Genomic DNA, 22,770 nt, shown 5'->3' on the forward strand with positions numbered 1-22,770 from the left:
CTCTCCATTCACTCTGGGCAAATCATATCTGATCTTATTAAAATCGGCCTTCCCGCAGTTTAGAATTTTATTCTCAGGCCCATCCTATTCTCCTTTTTCATAACAATCTTGCATCTAATGGAGTCTCATTGTCAAAGACCCCTCATACCCAGGCTTTGCCCTCTTCCAGACCCTTCCATCAGGCAGAAGATACAGAAGTTTGAAGACCCGCACATCCAGACATAGGATCAGCTTCTTCCCCACAGCTACTAGACTCAACGACTCCCCCTTGGATTGATCTGTTCCCTGTAAGAACACTATTCACAACACCCTATGCTGCTCTTGTTTGGCCTTGTTCCGCACTGTAACCAATCACGATTTGTTGACCATTTGTCAATGTACTCTGCCAATTATTCTTTTGTTTACTATGTACGTACTGTTTATGTTTCCATGGTCACAAAAAATACTTTTCACTGTATTTCGGTACATGTGACAATAAATATCAACCAATCGATTTATGATCAGTGCCTGCAAAATACTCCCCTTCTGACCACTGAAAATAAAGTCCAGGATCTCTTACGTCCTTCTACGTACGGACTTAAAAGGTTCTCCTGGATGCATTTTAAGAATTCCGCTCCCTCTAAACTGTTCACACTTTGGCTACCCCAGTTATATTGGGGAAGTTGAAATCCCCCACTATCACTACCCTATTACTTTTACACTTCTCTGAATTTTGCCTACATTTCTGCTCTTCTATTTCTCTTGGTCTGTTGGGGGCCTATAAAACACTCCCAACAATGTGATTGCTCCTTTTTGGTTTTTAAGTTCTACCCATATGGCTTCAGTTGAAGAGCCTTCTAAAATGTCGTTCCTCTTTACTGCTGCTACTCGCCCATCCCTTTTACATCCCCCTCTCTCCTGAAGCATCTATATCCTCCAATGTTCAGCTGCCAATCCTGTTCTTCCTTTAACCACGATGTGATTGACACAAGATAATTCAAAGTACCAATAAGTGCTCTAAGTTAATCTGCCTCACCCGCTATACTTTTTAAAAGAAATAAATTTAAAGTATCTGATTATTTTCTTTTCCAATTAAGGGGAAATTTAGCCTGGCCAATCTACCTAATCTGCATATCTTTGGGTTGTGGGGATGAAACCCAGGCAGACACGAACTCCACATGGACAGTGACCGATAGCCAGGATTCGAACCCGGGTCCTCCGTGCCGCAGGCAGCAGTGCTAACCACTGTGCCACGTGCTTCCTCCTGCTATACTTCTAAGAGAATAATTAAGGAGTTTAGGAGTAGTCATGGGAGGAGAGCTTGCAGCCGTGTTACGCTTCTCTTACCGTACTTTGTTTACTTATATTACTTTATTATAATGACCCTGATTTGCACTTATTTGTGTTGTTTATCAGTTACACCCTTCCTCCAAAAAAACCAAACACTTTTATACTCATGACTGTTTCATTGTGATGCTGACTGTGAAAGTAAATAAGAACAGGAATCAGACCCTGGTGTTTATGAAATTCCTGTGCTCCGCTCTTGCCCAAACGGAGACTGAGCTCCGCATTCAGTCTTTTTGGTTTCACCAACTCTTTGTTCACCCAGCTCCAAAAGCATTCTCTTTCAGCCAAACAGGCACTCACAATGCAGAGCACAGCTTGTGCCCCCTCCCACCAACCCCCCCCCCCCCCCCCCCCCCCCCCCCACCCCCGAAAACCCAAGGACTTAGGGAAAGCCATCATTCATCTTCCTCAAAGTAGGAATGATCAGGTGTTAGTGCCAGTCCACAGTTGAACAATTACCAACATGCTTGGATGGAATTGGCCCAGTGCAGTATGATGGTCTATTCTCAGACCTAACTGCTTTGTCACTCAGTTTAGTTCAATTGATTGCATTCTTGTTTCCAAGTCATTAAATTATGGCTTGAATCCCATACCAGAACTTGAACGGCAGATGGAATTTAACCCGGACAAATGCGAGGTGATGTATTTTGGTAGATCCAATTCAGGTGGGAGCTCTAAAATAAATGGCAGAACCATCAGGAGCATAGAGACACAGAGATCTGGCGTGCAGGTTCACAGATCCTTAAAAGTGGCAGCACAGGTTGAAATTATGGTAAAGAAAGCATATGGCATGTTTGCCTTCATTGGAGAGTATAAAAGCTCGCAAATTATGTTACAGTTATATAGAACGTTGGTTAGGCCACATTGGGAATACTGTGTCCAATTCTGGTTACCACACTACCAGAAGGACGTGGAGGCTTTAGAGTGAGGGTATTAGCTATGAGGAGAGATTGAATAAACTGGGATTGTTCTTCCTAGAGAGATGGAGGCTGAGGTGCGACCTGATAGAAGTTTATAAAAGTCTGAGGGGTATCGATAGGGTGAACAATTGGAGACTTTTCCCCAGGGCGGAAACGACATCAGTGGAGATATGCGGGGGAAGTTTTTTTTACACTGAGCGTGGTGGTGGCCTGGAATGCAATGTCAAATGAGGTGGTTGAGGCAGATACGTTGGCGACCGTTAAGACTTGTGGATAGGCACATGAACCGACGGGGTTTAGGAGGGCTGTTGGTCGAGATAGGACATGTGATTGGCACAGGCTTGGAAGGCCGAAGGGTCTGTTCCTGTGCTATACTGTTCTTTGAATTACATTAAATTCTAGATTGGTACTAGAGTGCAGTGAGGGAATGCTACACTTTAGAAGCGTACCCTGCAGAAGAGATATTGCTGGTTTCAGTGGTTCAGGTGAATATGAAATATCCTGATGGAATTATTCAATGGGGCAGGAAGTTCTTATGATGTTAGCACACTGGGCTAAATCACTGGCTTTTAAAGCAGACCAAGGCAGGCCAGCAGCACGGTTCAATTCCTGTACCAGCCTCCCCGAACAGGCACCGGAATGTGGCGACTAGGGGCTTTTCACAGTAATATAAATGAAGCCTACTCGTGACAATAAGCGATTTTCATTTAAATTTTTTTTTCATATTTCCCCCTCAACAAATGTTGCCTAAAGTTACTTTTCATCCTTGTTTGTAGAGAGTTATTTATGGAGAATGCCAGCTTTCTTTGTCTGTATAACATGAATTGTTACATGGAAAAAGACCATCTTCTACCATCCTGCTAGTTGCATGATACAACCGTAATGGAGTTATTGACTAATCATTAGCAATCAATCTCTATCAGCTAGTCTAGAAAATATTCAGACATGAATCATCGAGGAAAATCCTCAGTGGAGAGTTTGGAAAGAAAGGTTCAAAAGCACAGACTTCTCCCAAGCACAGTGTCAAAAATAACAATCACTAAATTTGAAACAGGTGTTGTAATTAAATGTGCAAAACACTTGCACAATTCCTTAAACTCATTGTAAGGCAGTCTATAAATTTCCTTTGTTTTCAGAAAAAGTGCAGACTATTTATCTCACACTTACATTGGACAAGATTTACCGACCAACGCGTGTTTTTCGGCGGCGGAGGCAGCTCTCCGGCGGGAATTTCTGCTCCTGCCAGATTTCCTGTTGCTGCCTCGTCGCCGGGAAATCCGTGCACTGTTGGTGGGACCGAAATATCCCATCGGCGTGAACAGCCAATAAATTTTGTCCATTGTTTTATCTTGTCTTGCCTTCTTTCCCCAAAAACTCAGCACAGAATCAAAATTCTATTCCCAACCATATATTTATCCAGCTGTGTTTTTCTTCTCTAACCCACCCACTTTGGCAAAGAGTCAATTTCAGCCTCAACTACTTTTGCTGGAGATTCTTAGAGGTGTAATCCAACCGCAGCAATGAACAAAAGGTGTGCAATATACTCTTTATGCTTTAGACTGCTTATATTTTGGGACTGTGCTTTGATTATTTCAGGCAGCAATATTGATAAATAAAAACCTCTCAACTGAGTCAAGTCAAAGTGCATCACTTGATTGTGAAGTTACCTCTGCAGGTATGCAGGCAAAATTTCTACTGGAATTTAGTTTACTGCCAATTTTATAACCAGTTTCGCAGCTGCATTTAGCATTTTCCTCCTGTTCCCAAAATAAATATAGTAATTTATGCACACTTTCTTGTACATTATTGCCCAAATAAAAGACAAAGCAGTTTTTTGAAAGTTACACATGAATAATTTCATCAAAATTCAAACAAAACCACAAATCACCATGCTTTAAAGTTAAACAACCTTAACTGCTCAGTGGATCTTACCATCATCTAACTTTGTGGGAGTGCTGGGAGGAGTGCGGGTGGGCATGTGGTCTGCATGGCTCTGTTGGTCGTTGACTTTTACCTCCACTAACTGGGGTTCTGAAAGGTCTGAGATCAAGAGGAGAGGAAATGAGAGAGAATTTTTTTTAAATTAACACAATTTTCTAACTCCTTGATTACAATGTGTTTTCCTGAACAGTGGATACATTCAAATATATGATAGAATTTCTTGTTTTGCCGGCCTCCGGTAAAGACAGGTGAATTATCCTCGTCATTAATCCTCATTTAGATCCAAACTGGCAGCACAATCTCGGTTGCTCTCCATGATGGACAGCAGCTCACTGGATAATTAAGATTCCTCAATATCACTCCCCTCTGTTGCTCTGGTACTCCTGGGAAGGTTAGCTGGCACAGGAATAAATTATCTGATTGCAAAATTTTGCTGAGTGTTTAATATAACTTGTTTGACCAGAGATATTTTAAAAAAGCTTTGCTTTACTTCCCAAATCATAGAGGTGAGTGTTGAAGGTAGCATGTATACTGAGCTGCAGCAACCCCATTAACATTCTCTACAACACTAACTTTTGTAGAGGCGTCAACATTCAAATTTAATGTGACGTTAAATTTGACATGCTCATCAACATGATTTAACAGGTATGCTCTACTGATTTTGAAGTTTTCAGCTCTGTGCAGCTGAATATTCAATTAGCAAATTGATATGTTGGAACAGCACTATTTCATCAATTCACAGGAGCATTCTTGATACTACTTTTTCTGAACATTTACAGCATGTAAATTAGACAGCACAAGCATACCCGAGACAAAACACTGACCAAGGAAATGAAATATTTCCTTTGCCTTGTTGAAAATCACATGCCAATCATAATGCTGTTTTGAAGATTAATGACACCATGGCCGGGATTTTCTGACCCTACCTCCCACGGCGGATTGCCGTTGGCCAGCGGGTTCCCTGGCAGCACAGCCGGTGAGCAATGCAAATATCCACTGACTTCGACGGGACCGAAGATCCCTCAGCCAGCCAATGGTGAGCCGTCTCTGCCGCCGAAGACCAGCCGCGAGGGAGGGCGGTCAGAAATTCCCAGCCCATCACTTTATTTCTTAAACTCTACAGCATGCAAAGGAGGGCAGAAGGTGAGAATCATTTCAAGGGTGCACAGAAACCAAGATCGCTCACAGGTCGTTATAATCTTAAATTGAGGTAAGAATACAGTTGTAGAGCTGCCCAGACCAAGAGGAAACACAGACCCATCAAGAACAAATTCAAATCACCACAAAGCAACCAGATATTATGGCAATTGATCAAAACATGGAGAGACAGATTCAGCATGTTGAGGGACAAAGATAAATCAAGTACAGGAACCCAATGTTTTTGATTAGTGAGTATTGTGTTTCTTCATTCAAAAAGACTGGGTCTTACCCTGCTGGCCAGTACCTGAAAGGTCAGATGAAGGAATGCGATCACCAGAACTGGCAAGTGCCTTGACAACGGCACTGTGTAGCTGGCTGTGTAGAGATTCTTTGCTATCCATATGTTCTGGGTTGAACTGCCCGGAGACCTGGCCTACACTGTAGGGAGTATCCTGAGCAGACATCTGCTTGTGACTGCAATGAGAATCTGCCTTCGTAGAAAATCCTTGTATGCTGTGAGATATTGTTTCAGTTGTATTATCTTGGTTATGTATAGGCCCAAGCATGGAGGGCAGACTTTGGCTTTGAACAACTTCTGTAACAGTCACTTGTTCCAGGACAGGGTGTATTTGCGATATATGTGCCATGCCATCTGGCTTGCCATCAGGGTGTACTTGAATGAACTCAACTTTCGCCAAGACCTCACCAATTTGGGCTGTAGTATTCTCAGCTAGAGAAGATAACAGGTTCATGCAAATAAAGCCTTGCCAAATATTAAGTGCACAACAACTATCTTTACAGGTAAACATAGTTATTAAAAGTACAATGGATTTGATTTAAAACCAATTTTTTACTGAAATAAATGTCTGTGGTTAATAGATCTCTTAATTTTGCACCGATAAATAAAAGGTCAGTTTTGCAAGGTTCTTCATATTCTTTCAGTTGGTTCAAGAAACTTCCTATATCTCCTCCCGAGCCCCTGCCATTCAAAAGCAACAAACCAGAGTGGGCAGCTAAATATTAGAGGATGTTTTTTGTTATGGAATGAGATTGGCAACCATGATTTTTTTTTATAAAACATTTTATTGAGGTATTTTTGAAATAGTGACAACAACAAAATAAATATACATGAAAACATAAACATAGTGCAAAAGCCATTTACCTCTCGTACAGGTCCCACCCTTATTGACCCCCTACTCTACTCTAATCTAAACTACTCCCCCCCCCCCCCCCCCCCTCTCCCAGCCTACTGACGATTAATTTCCCGCAAAGAAGTCGACAAACGGTTGCCACCTCTGGGTGAGCCCTAACATTGACCCTCTCAAGGCGAACTTGATTTTCTCCAAACAGAGAAAGCTAGCCATGTCCGATAGCCAGGTCTCCGACTTCGGGGGCTTTGAGTCCCTCCAAGCTAATAGTATCCGGCTCCGGGCTACCAGGGAAGCAAAGGCCAGAACGTCTGCCTCTTTCTCCTCCTGGATTCCCGGGTCTTCTGACACCCCAAAAATCCGGACTCAGCACCACCCTTGTTTTTAAACACCGTGGACATGACGTCCGCAAACTCCTTCCAAAATCCCCTAAGCTTTGGACATGTCATAAACATGTGGACATGGTTCGCCAGTCCTCACACCTGTCTTCCACCCCAAAGCATCTGCTCATCCGGGCCACTGTCATGTGAGCCCTGTGAACAACCTTTAATTGCATCAGGCTGAGCCTGGCACATGTTGCGGACGTGTTGACTCTACTCAACGTGTCTGCCCATAGACCATCCTCTATCTGACCTCCAAGCTCCTCCTCCCACTTGCGCTTCACCTCCCCAGTCTGCGTCTCCTCCGACCCCATAAGCTCCTTATAAATATCCGAGACGCTCCCTTCTCCTACCCACCCTATGGAAACTACCCTGTCCTGAATCCTCCTTAGCGGTAGGAGCGGGAAGATTGACACCTTTTTACAAAGGAAGTCCTGCACCTGCAGATACCTGAATTTGTTTGCCCTCGCCAACCCAAACTTTTCCTCCAACGCCCTCATACTCGGAAAGCTCCCCTCTATGAACATATCCCCCATCCATTCAATCCCCGCTCTCCGCCATAACCGGAACCCCCCCGTCCATACTCCCCGGGGCAAACCGGTGAATATCACAGATTGGGGCCCAGACCAATGTTCCCACTGCTCCCACATGCCGCCTCCACTGGCCCAAAACTCAGGGCCACCACCACTACTGGACTGGTGGAGTACCGCCCCGTGGGAACGGCAGAGGCGCAGTTACCAACGCCCCCAAACTGGTGTCCTTACATGAAGCCGCCTCCATACATACCCATACCGACCCCTCCCCCACCATCCACTTCCTGATCATGGCTATATTAGCCACCCAGTAATAGTTGCTAAAATTTGGCAGCACCAGCCCACCCTTACCCCGGCTCCGCTAAAGCATTACCTTTCTTACTTGCGGGGTCTTGGCCGCCCAGACGAAGCCCGTGATCACTTTGTTGACCCGCTTAAAAAAGGACCGCAGAATAAAGATGGAGATGCTGAAATACAAATAGGAATCTCGGGAGGACTGTCATCTTCACCGCTTGCACCCTCCCGGCCAGAGACAACGGAAGCACGTCCCATCTCCGAAAATTGTTCTTAATTTGGTCCACTAGCCGGGCCAGATTCAATTTATGCAGCCAGTCCCATTCCCGCGCCACTTGAATGCCTAGGTACCTAAAGCTTCCCCCTACTAATCTAAACGGCAGCTCTCCCAGTCGCCTATCCTGTCCCCTCGCCTGGACCACAAACGTCTCACTCTTTCCCATATTAAGCTTATTCCCCGAAAACCGGCCAAATATCTCTAGAGTCCTCATGATTTCTTCCTGACGGGCAGCACGGTGGCCTAGTGGTTAGCACAACCGCCTCACGGCGCTGAGGTCCCAGGTTCGATCCCGGCTCTGGGTCACTGCCCGTGTGGAGTTTGCACATTCTCCCCGTGTCTGCGTGGGTTTTGCCCCCACAACCCAGAAATGTGCAGAGTAGGTGGATTGGCCACGCTAAATTGCCCCTTAATTGGAAAAAATAATTGGGTAATCTAAATTAAAAAAAAAAATGATTTCTTCCTGATAATAATCTCCTTATGACTTCAACTCACCTGTTATTAAACTCTGAATATATTTATCATTAAATTTAAATAATTCCCTCCTGAAATTGTGTTTCTCCTCTATTGGGTCCGAAATGTACAGAAGGTGGTCAACCGCATAGAGCGAAAACCTGTGCTCCACCCCCACCCCCCCCGGAACAGTCCTCTCCAGCCCCTCAAGGCTCTCAGAGCAATTGCCAACGGCTCTATAGCCAGTGCAAACAACAGTGGAGAGAGGGGGACATCCCTGAGTTGTCCCCTGGTGCAGTCTAAAATAGTCCGATGTTGTCCTATCCGTCCGTACACTTGCCACAGAAGCTTGATACAGCAGCCTGACCCAGTCAATAAAGCCGCGCCCGAATTCGAACCGTCCCAGTATCTCCCACAGATAGTCCCATTCTACCCAATCAAAACCTTTTCTGCATCCATTGTGATCGCTACCTACCTACCTTCCGGGGGAATCATGATCACATTTAGCAGCCTTCTTACATTGGCCACCAACTGCCTGCCCTTAACAAACCCCATCTGGTCCTCCCCAATAACGTCCAGAACACAATCCTTGATCCTGGAGGACAAGATTTTGGCCAGCAACTTGGCATCTACATTCAACAGGGAGATTGGCCTGTAGGACCCACAAAGCTCCAGGTTCTTGTCCTGCTTAAGAATCAGCAAAATCATTGCCTGTGACATCGACGGGGGCAACACCCCTCTTTCCCTTGCCTCATTGAACATCCTCAACAATACCGGCCCCAATATCCTCGAGAATATTTTCAGGCAGCACAGTAGTTAGCATAATTGCTTCACAGCTCCAGGGACCCAGGTTCGATTCCCGGCTGGGTCACTGTCTGTGCGGAGTCTGCACGTTCTCCCTGTGTCTGCATGGGTTTCCTCCTGGTGCTCCAGTTTCCTCCCACAGTCCAAAGATGTGCGAGTTAGGTGGATTGGCCATGCTTTGCCCTTAGTGTCCAAAAAAGGATAAGTGCGGGTTCCTGGGTTACGGGGATAGGGTAGATATGTGGGCTTGAGTAGGGTGCTCTTTGTAAGGGCCGGTGCAGACACGATGGGCCAAATGGTCTCCTTCTGCACTGTAAATTCTATGACTCTATAAAACCCCACAGGGTACCCGTCCGGACCTAGGGCCTTACCCGCCTGCATGGCCTTCAAGCCCTCCACTATCTCCTCCAGCCCGATTGGGGCCCCCAGCCCTTCTACCCGCAACCCGTCCACCTTTGGGAAATTCAGCCCCTCCAAGAAGTGCCTCATCCCCTCTGGCCCAGTAGGGGGTTCTGACGTGTACAGCCTGCTGTAGAAATCTCCAAACGCCTTATTCACCCCTACTGAATCACCAACCAGGTCGCCATCTCCGTCCTTTACTTTCCCCATCTCCCTAGTTGCCTCCCTCTTCCTAAGCTGCTGTGCAAGCATTCTGCTGGCCTTCTCTCCATGTTCATAGATCATCCCCCTCACCTTTCTCAGCTGCTCCACCGCCCTCCCTGTGGTCAGCAAGCTAACTCTGCCTGTAACCTCCGCCATTCCCTTAAAAGCCCTGCCTCTGGGGTCTCCACATACCCCCTATCAATCTGTAGTATCGAGATCAGCTCCCCCCGACCATCATCTTCAGTACTTCCCACACCACCGCTGCTCAAATTTCCCCCGTCTTTGACCTGAAAGGTAGCTCTGAATACATTTCCTCTGCCGCTCACACACCCCTTCATTCGGCAATAGTCCCACATCCAACCTTCAGTGCGGGCGCTGGTTACTGTCTTTACTAACCTGCAGGTCAACCCAGTGAGGAGCATGGTCTGAGATTGTAATCGCCGATTACCCAGTGTTCACCACCCCAGCCAGAAAGGCCCTGCTCAAAGTAAAGAAATCAATCCGGGAGTACACTTTATGCACGTGTGAGTAGAAGGAGAACTCCTTTGCCCTTGGCTGCCCAAATCTCCATGGATCCACCTCCCCCATCAGCTCAATGAACCTTCTTAGATCCTTTGCCACTGCTGGCACCCTGCCCGGTTTCGAGCCTTGAACATTCCAGGTGATCAGCCTAGTTGGGGGGGGGGGGGGGTGTGTGTGTGTGTGTGTGCTCATTGCCCCCCCCTTCCGCCGATCAGCCATCCCTGTGCCGATCATGATGCTCTAATTTTAAAAAAAATCTTCTGCCCTTACTCGGTCCATATCCCTCTATTTCCTCCCTATTCATGTACCCATCCAGATGTCCCATAAATGTTGCTAATGTCATCCTCTGGCAGCGTGGTCCAGGCACCCACACTCTGTGGGAAAAACGTACTTGTTCATATCAGATGCTTATCAGAATTATGCTACTGTCAAGTCTCCACCGAAACAAGAGGTAATGGAGAATCCACATCAACAACAACTTATTTTTATATCGCGCCTTTGCAGGAACTCTTACTCTGCATTCTGCCTCTTATATTTTAGTCATTCTTCGCTGGTTCTTAAGAGTCTGTCCAATCATCAGACCTCCCAGTATTCTTTGCAGGTTTCCAAACAGTGTTTGTTTCCATTTAATACCATCTTTGACTTCCTTATTTAGTTATGGATAATGCATGCTTCTCAAAGAGCCTTTTTTCTCACTGGGATAATTTTTTTGCTGAGAGTTAGTAAATATTTTTAAAACGTCTGCCACTGCAACACTATTATCTTAGTTTTTAACCGGAGCAGTGGTTAGCACTGGTACTGCGACGCTGATGACCCAGGTTCGAATCCTGGCCCTGGGCCACTGTCCGTGTGGAATTTGCACATTCTCACCGCGTCTGCGTGGGTTTCACCCCCCCCACCACCACCACCCAAAGATGTGCAGGGTAGGTGGATTGGCCACACTAAATTGCCCCTTAATTGGGAAAAAAAATAATCAGGTACCCTAAATTTATATTTTAAAAATCTTAGCTTTTAACGTAGTTTCCCAGTTCACCATTGCCAGTTCTGCCTTCATACCCTCATAGTTACCTTTATTTGCCTTTAAAACACTAGTCATGGAGCCACAATTATCTTTTAAACTGAACATGAAACTCAAAATGTTGTCACTTACTCTTTCATTATGAGATTATTGATTAATCCCGTCTCATTGCACGCTATCAGGTCCAGGATTGCTTGCTCGCTGTTTGGTGTGCTCAAAGACATTGGGTGGGATTCTCCATCCCGCCAGACCCATTTTCTGTTGCGGCGCATCCCTGCCGGCAGTGGGATCATTCGTCCCAGCAGCCGGCCAATGGGGTTTCCCCATTGTGACCATCCCAAAGCTGTCGGGAAAACCGCAGCAGTGAGTGCGCTGTTGGAAAACGGTGGATCCCACCGACGGTCCCGGTCCCAGGAGAACCAAGAAATCCCCTTTAGCACACAACTCATTGCAAGTGAAAGTCCCATCTCTTCCCTTATCCAAGTATACACAACGTTGGCTCATTTAGCACATACACCAGCCGCAGTGAAAAATAGTTACATGAGGCTACAGCGGTACATGACCACTTCTCAATTCAGCCACAGTCCTTCTGCCTTCGCAAACTCCGCTGCTTCCGCCGTCCCGAAATAAAAGTCCTTGGATTCGTAGGTCACCCTCAACTTAGCTAGGTATACTATGCCGCACTGCACCTTACTGATGTACAGTGCCTTCTTCACCCGGCTCCTCGCCAGCTCCACCCTTTAGTCCTGATATATGCATATACCGGCTCCAGCCCAAAGCACCACCCGCTTCTGCTTTGCCCAGCACAGGACCTTCGCCTTCACACTGTACCTACGAAAACACAAAGTTACTACTCTTGGCGGCTCACTCTCCTTTGGTACAGGCCTCCACGACTGATGAGCCCGATCCAATTCATATCGGGAGGAATCATCTCCCTCCCCCAATAGCTTCGCCAATATCGTGGCAAAATACTGAGTCGGCCTCGGGCTTTCCACTCCTTCGGGAAGACCCACAATCCTCAGATTCTGTCGCCTGGATCTGTTTTCCAAGTCGTCCATTTTGGCTCACAGATCCTTGTTGATCTCTATCACCTTCCGCAACTCCTTCCCCATCGAGGTATCGAGGTGAGTTGATCACTGTGCTGCAATAATGTCTCTTCCACTTCCTTCAGCGCCTCGCCTTGATCCCGCACCTCCGTCATTGCGTTGAATACCGCCGCCCTCCCCGGGGTAAATCGCCTCCACCAGCACTTTCACTACCGCCACCATCTCCTGCCTCATTGCCTCCATGTATTTTGTGAACTGCCTTTCGAGTTCTGCTGCGGCCATCACCGTAGTAATTTCTTCAGCTGTGGGCAATGCGGCCTCCCCTGGTGCCCCAGCCTCCACTTTTCTTGCCGTCCCCACGGTGACCTTTCCACTCCCCGACGGACTTTCAGCTACTTTTTTCACTGCCGTTTTTTTACTTCTTTTCGACATTTCCCTTCGCTGTGCCTTCTACCTGCTTTTGCCGCCTGTTGCCCCTGGGAGCGGGCGTTAAACCCTGAAAATGCCGTTCCCGAACGGGAGCCCTCCAATGTACGGCTGCCTCCCACCCGCTGTCACCGGAAGTCCGCCGTTGCTATTTCTTAACGCTACCCAAACATCCTGATCTTTCAACCCAAGGTCGTCTTTCAGTACTGAAATGCCACGTTTAACTAACCGAGCTACCTTTTCCTAGTTTTGTGTCATTCTGAAATGTAAAATACCCTTCAACATTTACATCCCAGCCAAGGTCACTTTTTCAACTACGTCCTCGGCAATGCCCATCAGGTTACCCATATTTATCTTGATCTGTGCCAACAATTCATCCCTTTTATTACAAATTGTGTACACATTCAGATAGAGGGTTTTAACCTCTTTTTCTTTCAATTATTTTTGCCATCTCTGGCCTTATCGGTTGCTGCAGTTTTACGACTGCATGTTCTGTCTTTTCCTGTCACTCACTGGTAATCATTACCAATTGCTGCCCTGCTTCATAACTTTTTTGTTCCCCCCCACCCTTTCCAAACATTAATTTATAGTCCTCTCTACCGCCTTAGTGATATGATTCGCCAGACCGCTGGTCCCAGTGCGGTTCAGGTGTAAACCATACCAATGGTACATCACCCACTTTCTCCAGTACTGCTGCCAGTACCCCATGAATCAAAACCCATTTCTTACACACTAATCTTTGAGCCACACATTTGCATCTCCAATCTTATTTACCCTACCAGTTTGCTCATGGCTCAGATAATATTTGATAACTCCCATGAGGACCACGAGGGGTCGCTGACTGATCTCCTCATGGGCTCTGTAGAATAAGAGTTCCTGTGATGAGTGAGCGGTGGCCCTCCAGGTGGGGCTCCTTACCTAGACCTTAATGTAGTTCCCAGACCCAGGTCTGCAGTTCCAGAAGGCCCTGGGCCGGGACATTTCTTTTATGTGCTGCGGTAGAAGCTTTATTTTCAGTTTAAAATAAACTAGCTTGGCCTTTCACGCTGTGCGTCGTGGAATTATTACAGAACCTTGGTCTCGAAGTCTCACTGTTTTAATGCTGGTCTCGAAGTCTCGCAGTTCTAACCTTTCAGTCCCTAAGTCTCACTGTTCATACGCTGACAATGGATCTCCCTCCTCTACTGCTGCCTGACCAGCTGAGTGTTTCCAGCATTTTATTTTTATTATAGCTGAACTGTTAAAATATATTGTGTGTGGTTACAGTGGGGTCCAAGTGTGCAATCGAGACTTCAGCTCTTGCAATAGCTAAACAGAGAAAAAAAAGGTATTTGAAAAGAAAATGATATGGCCAAAGCATCTTTGAGGTTTACCATTTCCTTTTCTCAGATGATGTCCAGGTAAGGAAAAGAAAACCAAATTTCAACTCTGGAGTTCTAGAAGGAAGGATTATGAAATAGTTCTCATAGTTTGTAATTTGATGTCACAAAAATACTATCTTTGGTCCACACTATGGTATCTGTGCTTGGCTGAATTTTGTTAATCTTGGGTAGTGAGAGCATCAATAAGCAGAAATGTCCCAAAATGGTCCACATTTCACAATTCAAAAACATCTGGCTTGCATTCCAGGTTGCTAAACATAGAACATACAGTGCAGAAGGAGGCCATTCGACCCATCGAGTCTGCACCGACCTCACTTCCACCCTATTCCCGTAACCCAAATAACCCCTTCTAACCTTTTTGGACACCAAGGGCAATTTAGCCTGGCCAATCCACCTAACCTGCACGTCTTTGGACTGTGGGAGAAACCCATGCAGACACGGGGAGAACTGCAGACTCCGCACAGACAGTGACCCAACGGAGAATCGAACCTGGAACCCTGGTGCTGTGAAGCCAGTGTTAGCCACTTGTGCTACCGTGCAAAAGGGAGATTGGAGATAGCAGAAGGGCTTGCCTTGATCTTTCAATCTTCCTTAGATATGGGGAAAGTGCCACAGGATTGGAGAATGGCAGACACCCTTAAAGGGTGCAAGGACAGTCCTAGCAACCATGTAGTGGGTAAAATCTTGGAATCCATAATTAGGGGAAAAAATAATCAAAAGGCTCCTGGAGACATTGGAGCTAATTAAGGAGAGGCAGCATGAATTTGTCTTAAAAAAAAAAGAGTTTGTGCTTGACTAATGTAACTTGAAAAAAAATGATAGGGCCACAGCTTCGCAACCACAATTCTGGATGGGCAATAAAATGCTGGACTAGCCAGTGACACTCACATCGCAAGAATAAATGGGAAAAAATGTCTACTCTCTGTGCAACTGGATAAAACATTGGCTGAGGGATGAAAGCAGTGATCGTGATATGTGGTTGTTTTTCCTGACTGGTGTCAGTTAACAGAGGCAGTTTTAAGTAATTTATATTTGTGGGCGTTAGAAATAGGGTATAGCTTTAATAATAATAATTTTTATTGTCACAAGTAGGCTTACATTAACACTGCATTGAAGTTACTGTGAAAATCCCCTAGTTGCCACACTCTGGCGCCTGTTCGGGTACACAGAGGGGGATTTCAGAATGTCCAATTCACCCAACAAGCACCGTTTTCGGGACTTGAGAGGGCAAACCGGAGCGCCCGGAGGAAACCCACACAGATATTGGGAGAATGTACAGACTCCGCACAGACAGTGACCCAAGCCAGGAATTGAACCCAAGAGTGTTGCATCCAGTTTTGGTCAACAAACTTTAGGTCTTTGAGATGGTGAAGAGGAGATTTATCAGAATAATTCCAGGGATGAGGGGTTTGGGTTATAGGGCGCAATCTACTGGCCATGTCCTGCCGGAATCGGAGTGGCTGGTAGATGCCGCGGGTGAGACTTCCGACAACCTTTGCACCCTTGTAAGATCTAACCAGATCTTGCGAGGTGTTGAGATCTGAACCCACCCATTCTAAGTGGGTTTAAGAATTCACTTAACCCTGCTGACACCGGGTCTAACCGGCTCCCTGGTGGCACTGCCAAGGGTCAGGGCCTGTGGGGGGCCATGCACATGAAAGGAGGGATGAGTTGGGTATGAAGGGTGGGAGGGGTGAAGGGTGGTGGGGATCCTGGAAGGAGGGGGTATGGAAAGGCCTGGAAGAGGGGGGGGGGTCCTCAGCGACCCCATAGTGGTGTGGGGGCGGGGGTGCCACTGCCCGTGTGTGGGAGGTTGACACTGCCCATGAGTGGGGGACCCTCAAGCTCACTTTCGGGGCACCCTTTCAAAACGGTGGCCCCATCTCTGAGGAACTGATCTGGGAGTGAGTTCAGCTCCCCAGTGATGAAAAAAAATTCTTAATATGTGGGCTAGCCCGGAGAGAAACTCCCCAGGACCCAAAAAAGTGACTACTTGTGGTTAGGTAATGATGGGGAACCCGCCGACAGAGCCGGGAAGAAACTCCCAGCCAAACCCGCCTGAAATGACTAGAAACATTTCCGTTAGATCTCGCGATCTAAGTTGGAACAGTTGTGGTTTTCCCCTTGGAACAAAGGAGGTTGAGGAGAGATTGGAAATAATTATGACAGTGTAGTCAGGTATACACGGGAAAATTCTTCCCATTTGTTGCCGGTACTAGGGGACACATTTAAAATTTGGGGCAGAGATGCAAGGGAAATGTGAGGATCAATCTTTTTTTTTTTTTGAAAGAGGTGAAGTGACCTGGAATTCGTTCCCGTTGGGGATGATGGAAGTGGAAACAACGATTTCAAAAGCAAATGGGATGGGTACTTGAAGTAAATAAACTTGCAGAGCTATGTGGATAAAACAGGAGAGTGAGACTGACTGGAATGCACCGCAAGGAGCAGGCATGGACTCATTGGGCCGAATTGCCCCTTTCTGTGTCTTTATGTGACGCCATGATATTTCTTTAACTTTTTTAAATCCTTTATTAGCCCATTTTAATAAAAAATAATACTGCACAACTTAGGTTTTTTCAGGACCTGGTTTAGTGATGCTTTCTTCAATTCAATAAAGAATAGTTGAAGCAGATATTTCCCAATTCATTCTAAACATCTGGGGTGAAATTCTCTGACCCCCCGCAGGGTCGGAGAATCGCCCGGGACAGGCGAAAATCCCACCCCGGGATTTGGTGGGGGCGGGAATCGCACCGCGCCGATCAGCGAGCCCCCTGCGGCGATTCTCTGACCCACGATGGGCCGAAGTCCCGCCGCTGAGAGGCCTCTCCCGCCGTGGGAGCGGGCCCCGGGTGGGGGGTGGGGGGTGATCGGACCCCGGGGGGTGCCCCCACAGTTACCAGGCCCGCGATCGGGGCCCACCGAACGGCGAGCGGGCCAGTGCCGTGGGGGGGCACTCTTTTCCTTCCGCCGCGGCCTCCACCATGGCGGAGGTGGAAGAGAACCCCCCTACCGCGCATGCGCGAACCAGCGAAGGCCTTTCGGCCAGTCCCGACGCCGGGCGTCCAAGGCCGTTGGCGGCGGTTTTGGCGCCAGTCGACGTGGCGCCAACCACTCCACCTTTGGAGAGGCCCAACGCCGGAGTGGTTGGCGCCACTCCGCTACGCCGGGTGGGGGAGAATCCCGGCCCTGAAGTATTACTCCATAATATCCCAACTATTGTTCCAGTTGTTGAAAAGTCCATTGGTGGCATCTGTCACTTCCAAATGATCTGTCCAGGGTTTCAAGGTCAAATATATCTGATGTCTTTTTACAACAGGAAGCAGCTGCCATTAAGACCAAGATTCAAGAAGGGACCAGGCAAATAAGTAGGACCTTTCAAAACAGATTTTCAATGTTTCTCATGACAAATATACAAGTCTGTATTTGATATAACAGTGCTGAAAAATACCAAGTGTTATTTTAATCAGATGTAGTTTACATGTGCAGTCTGTAACTGTTTGATTGCACCATGCACGGTATGACTTTATCATTTTATTTCTAATTAAGGAAGCTATATATACTATGTATATTAGTTTTAACAGTCAATTTTAACAGATTTGACTGAATCTATAAATAAACCCAAAAGGAACCAACAGGTTTAGAAAACAATTATTAGCAACTTACCTTCAGGCCCCTTCTGCTTGCGTTCAACTTCTTTGCGGTACTCATCAAGTTCACGGTCTGTTAGCTTGTTAAAGGGATTTGGCGCAGTGCTCACAATTACTCGTGGCTGGTATTCCTTCTCAATGATGGCTTTTGATGCAGTCACCAATTCACCCTGAGGAAGCAAAACAAAACTACCATCAAATGTTTCAATGACCTACAAAATTCAACATTAGTCAACTGCTCAAATGATGTACATTAAACATTAATTATTTGGCAGGTAATATAGGATTAATTTCACAGCCTAGCAGGAAAATATAGGGTCAATAAAGAACCTTGTGTACAAAGGGACAAGGCCTTCATCCCAAAGTAAAATCAGACAGTTTTGATAACGTGGCCAGATCACTTGAAGCCTACCTCCACTTTACCTGTGGACTCCTGCAAAATTACTGTCTATGTGAAACCTGCCTTGCTGTGGGATATTTGCCAGCCTCTAATTTAGTACAGAATCCTCTTACCGTACGCTCTATCATCAAGAAGCTAGTTTTAGTTGCATCTCAATCTCAACTTCCAAATAATGCTACCAAAAATTTAGCTAGAAGTTGGGCTATTTTTTTTCTTAAATATTAATTTACAGGACATGGGTATCACTGGCAAGGATTTATTGACCATATCTTATTGCCCTCGAGAAGCTGGTGTTTAGCTGCCTTCGTGAACCGCTGCAGTCCCTGTTATAGGTATACTCGCTCTTAGGGAGGAGTTGCAGGATTTTGACACAGCAACAGTGAAGGAACAGAGATATATTTCCAAGTCAGGATGACGAGTGACTTGGAGGGAAACCTCCAAAACATGTTCCCATGTGTCTGCAATCCATGTCCATTTGGATGGTAGCGGTTGTCCGTTTTGAAGGCCTAAGGAGCCTTGGTGATTTCTTGCAGGCACATTGTAGATGGTACATACTGCTGCTACGGTTTGTCGGTGGTGGATGGAGTGAATGTTTATGGCAGGGGTAGCAATAATGTGGGTTGCTCTGTCCTGGATAATGTTGAGCTTCGAGTGTTTTTGGAGCTGCACTCATCCAGGAAGTAGAGATTAGTCCAGAACACCCCGACTTCTAGATGATGGACAGTCTGAGGAGAATGAGGTGGTGAGTTACTTGCCACAAGTTTCCTAGCCTGTGACTGGCTCTTGTAGCCACAGTATTGCATGACTAGTCCAGTTCAGTTTCTTGTCAATAATAACCCAGAATGTTGATAGATTTAAATAGAACTGGTCGTTTAGATTTAAGAAAAAAATGTAAAGTACCCAATTCATTTTTCTTCCAATTAAGGGGCACTTTAATATGGCCAATCCACCTACCCTGCACATCTTTGCATTGTAGAGGTGAGACCCATGCAGACACGGAGAGAATGTGCAAACTCCACATGTACAGTAACCCAGGGCGAGGTTCGAACCAGTGTCCACGGTTCCATGAGGCAGCAGTGCTAAACTGCGCCTCCACTGGTCGTTCTGCGCCTCCACTGGTCGTTTAGACTTGTCCCCTATTGGTGGCCCTCTCCCATAGCTTCTGGGGAGCAACTGGCCTTGCTCTTGGTAACTCTCCATTGAAGAATGATTGAATTTAGAAACTTGCCAGTTGGGGAATGCAGGCACTGCTTCATGGCTCATCACTTTATATACAAAGAACCGATTTTCATTCTGAAAATAGTCTATAAGCAAAATATTGGGGCTGTGCCTCTTTACTGAAAGTTAATTAGACCTCCTTCAAAAGTCATACTTATGGCTATAATCCTTCCTTCATGCTCATCTTTCCAACTATCTAAAGGTCCTGACTTTGACCGAAGAGTGGATTCAAGTAACTTCTCGTTGTGTGTGCTCAAGTGATAATCTTCATGTTTAGACATCTTGGAAAGCATAACACCTAATTCCAATTCCATCCTCACAAATGTCCACCCGCAGCAGAGTGGTGCAGCGGAAGCGTGCTGGGCCCATAACCTGGAGGTCGATGGATCAAGACCATTCTCTGCTGTTCACCTTTTTCCGTTACAGTAAGATTGCACTTTTAAGGGCAATATGGTGGCATGGTTAGCACTGCTGCCCTGTGGCACCGAGGACCCGGGTTCGTTCCCGGCCATAGGTCACTGTCCGTGTGGAGTTTGCACATTCTCCCCGTATTTGTACGGGTCTCACCCCCACAACCCAAAGATGTGGATGTAGGTGGATTGGCCTGCTAAATTGTCCCTTACTTGGGGGGGAAAAAAAAGAACTGGACACTTAAAATTAAAAAAACATAAAAATAAAATGTCCACAAGCACACACATTTTTCAAATGCAGTCACTGGATAGTGGCCTGGACCTAGCTCCCCATCCACGCATTTCTATAGTTATGAAATACCAATTTAAATGCAACACTCAACAGCTGCCCCAATAGCAACAAGCAAATTTGCATTTATAGTACACGTTTTGTGACCGCAGGATATCCCAACCAAGCACTTTACAACAAATGAAGTACTTTTGAAGTGTAATTATTGTTGCGATGTAGGAAATGCAACATCTGATTTGAGCACAGCAAGTTCTCACGAACAGCGAAAGTGAAAGTCACCATTGCCCCAGATGATCATAGGCTGCTTTCACTTTTGAGAGAGAAAGAGCTGACTTGTGGTGATTTAACCGGAATCACCACACCTCAGGCGAGGGGCAAGGTTGAGAAGGCAAAGCATTCATGAATAACCTCAGTCGGTATGGCAATTGAACCTGCGCTGTTGGTGTGGCTCCACATCATGAACCAGCCATCCAGCCAACTGACCCCCATAATGGCCAGATCATCTGTTTTGGTGATGTAAATTGAGGAATATATATTGGCCTGAGCATGGGTAAGTCCCCTATTCTTTTCTGAAATAGCATCACAAAATCATTTACATCCGGAGCAGAGAGGATCTTCATTTAAAGTCTCACCTGAATGACATGCAAGTAAACTGCAAGGTTATCATCCTTACTGGTAATTGAACATATAGCTTGCCAGCAAGGCAAAAAGTTCACAAATTACCGTTGGGATAATCTTACACCACTTCCAGTTAAGTCAACATAGTTTGATCGGTTGTCTCAAACAGCAGTTACACTACATATTCTGTCAGTACAGTTTGAATAATGTCAAATCGACAAAATCTGCATCTGACTCATAGAATAAATGGGTATTTTTCGATTCTGCACTGATGCAAATGTACAAGGTCAAACAGCAGCTAATGATCAGATGCCAAATTTAATTCATTGCAACAAGTTACTGAAGGGGCCGGTTAGTTCAGTTGGCAATGGGCTTAGCGTTTGGTTCAGAACACGATCAACAGCGTGGGTTTGATTCCCATTGCAGCTGCAGTAGATTTGGCACTTGCCTGCTCACCTTGCTCCTGACAGTGGAATGAAATGGCAAAGTACCCCAGTCAGAAACGGTCAAAAAAGTGGCTCAGGCCGAAGGATCAACGGACAATGAGCCAAGGACCTGCCTTCAGGCACAGCACACATGAATGAATTAAGTTACTGAAAATAATTAAATGCATTTGAATTTCTGTATCTTTCAAAGTCCATGATTGCCAGCAGACAGAGCAATCCTTAAATTATCTGGAAGTTATGGAAGCATTTCACCCTTAGTGAAAATTGGTCATAGCGCTTGCCAGCAAGTTAATTGCTACTCTGAGTTTTACTCTCAATTTGTACTAAATGGTTATCAAAAAATGTAATTTTTCTTGTTTTGAACAAATGTAGGAAGCACAAGCAGTTGTCATTTTCTTAATAAAATATCCAAGAGCAATTAAGATGCATCGTGCTAATGATAGGAAAATACATTAGATACAAATTAGAAAAATAAATTTAATTTAAGGTAAGAGAACTAGAACCTTTGTTAAAACACATGTAATGAATATGCATGTCATTGCGAAGGTAAACCATGAACAGGAAAGCATGCAAACATCAATATTAGATTGTTTCAACACAAGGCAAAGTTCAATACACAGTCACATTTATTATTGCTACTTGTTTTGAGCATATGATAGAATGTCAGTAATAAAATAAATGCCTACATGAAAAATTAAAATCTCAATTTTTCCCATACCACCAGGCACTCTCCCGTTCGCCACCACAGGACGTTTGACCTCTCCAGGCCCCAAGAATGTAATTAATTCTTGGCATGTGTGCTTTGCTGGCAAAATCCAGTTATTGCTCATTCTTACTTTCCCTGGATACATTGGAGCAGCTTCAAACTATTTCAAAGAGCAGGTTACCAAGTGGGACTAGAGGCATGTATCAGTTAGATCAAGTGACTGGATTTCCCTCCCGAAAGGTGCTTATAACCAGTTGGGTTTACACAACATTCCGACTGCTTCATGATCACATTTACTGGTGCTGTGGCAGCTTTTTATTTCCAGATTTTATAAATTGAATTCAAATTCTTAAACTACCAAGTTGGGATTTGAATGCTCAAACTCTGCATTACTAATCCACACGTTTGCATTACTAGTCCTGAGACAAAATCAATTACCATGAATTATGCAGGGTTCCAAGTCCATCAGCTGTCTGATAGTGTGCCTGATGGCTTTACGGAGAGGTGTCAGCCTGCCTTTCGATGATGAAAGCCAGCACTCATCCTGATCCTTCCCATTCTATCTCTCTTAGCTCAGGAGCAGTTGGTCACACAGACCAAAATAAAACAATATACATGCACCAAGATTTAGCACCAATAAAACTTAACAGTGCCACTAAAGAGAAATTCTGAAGGAGTTTCTGGTGTTGCGTTTCAACCAATTATAGCTTATGATCATCCTGCAAGCAATATGTGATTTCACCCCCAATGGTAACAATTCAGGAATTTGACAAGAGTAATTAATTTAAATAATTTATGCTGTAAACTCATCTATAGAAATCTA

The 22,770-nt window shown here is 45.5% G+C and overlaps 1 protein-coding gene across 7 annotated transcripts in view; it reads right to left on the bottom strand.

Annotated features, from left to right (window-relative positions):
• The window catches only part of add1 (adducin 1 (alpha)), a 211,472-nt gene that overhangs the window by 8,427 nt on the left and 180,275 nt on the right, over window positions 1-22,770 (bottom strand). For 6 of the 7 annotated variants that reach the window (XM_038805871.1, XM_038805874.1, XM_038805875.1 and 3 more), the window contains 3 exons: window positions 17,877-18,030; window positions 5,632-6,057; window positions 4,179-4,286 (listed from right to left, as the gene is read on the bottom strand). In XM_038805871.1, the coding sequence (XP_038661799.1) occupies window positions 4,179-4,286; window positions 5,632-6,057; window positions 17,877-18,030 (688 nt within the window). The remainder of the gene's footprint in view (window positions 1-4,178; window positions 4,287-5,631; window positions 6,058-17,876; window positions 18,031-22,770) is intronic. The other variant, XM_038805873.1, reaches the window with a different exon arrangement.

Source organism: Scyliorhinus canicula, chromosome 8 (assembly GCF_902713615.1).
Source record: "Scyliorhinus canicula chromosome 8, sScyCan1.1, whole genome shotgun sequence".
Lineage (NCBI taxonomy): Eukaryota > Metazoa > Chordata > Chondrichthyes > Carcharhiniformes > Scyliorhinidae > Scyliorhinus > Scyliorhinus canicula.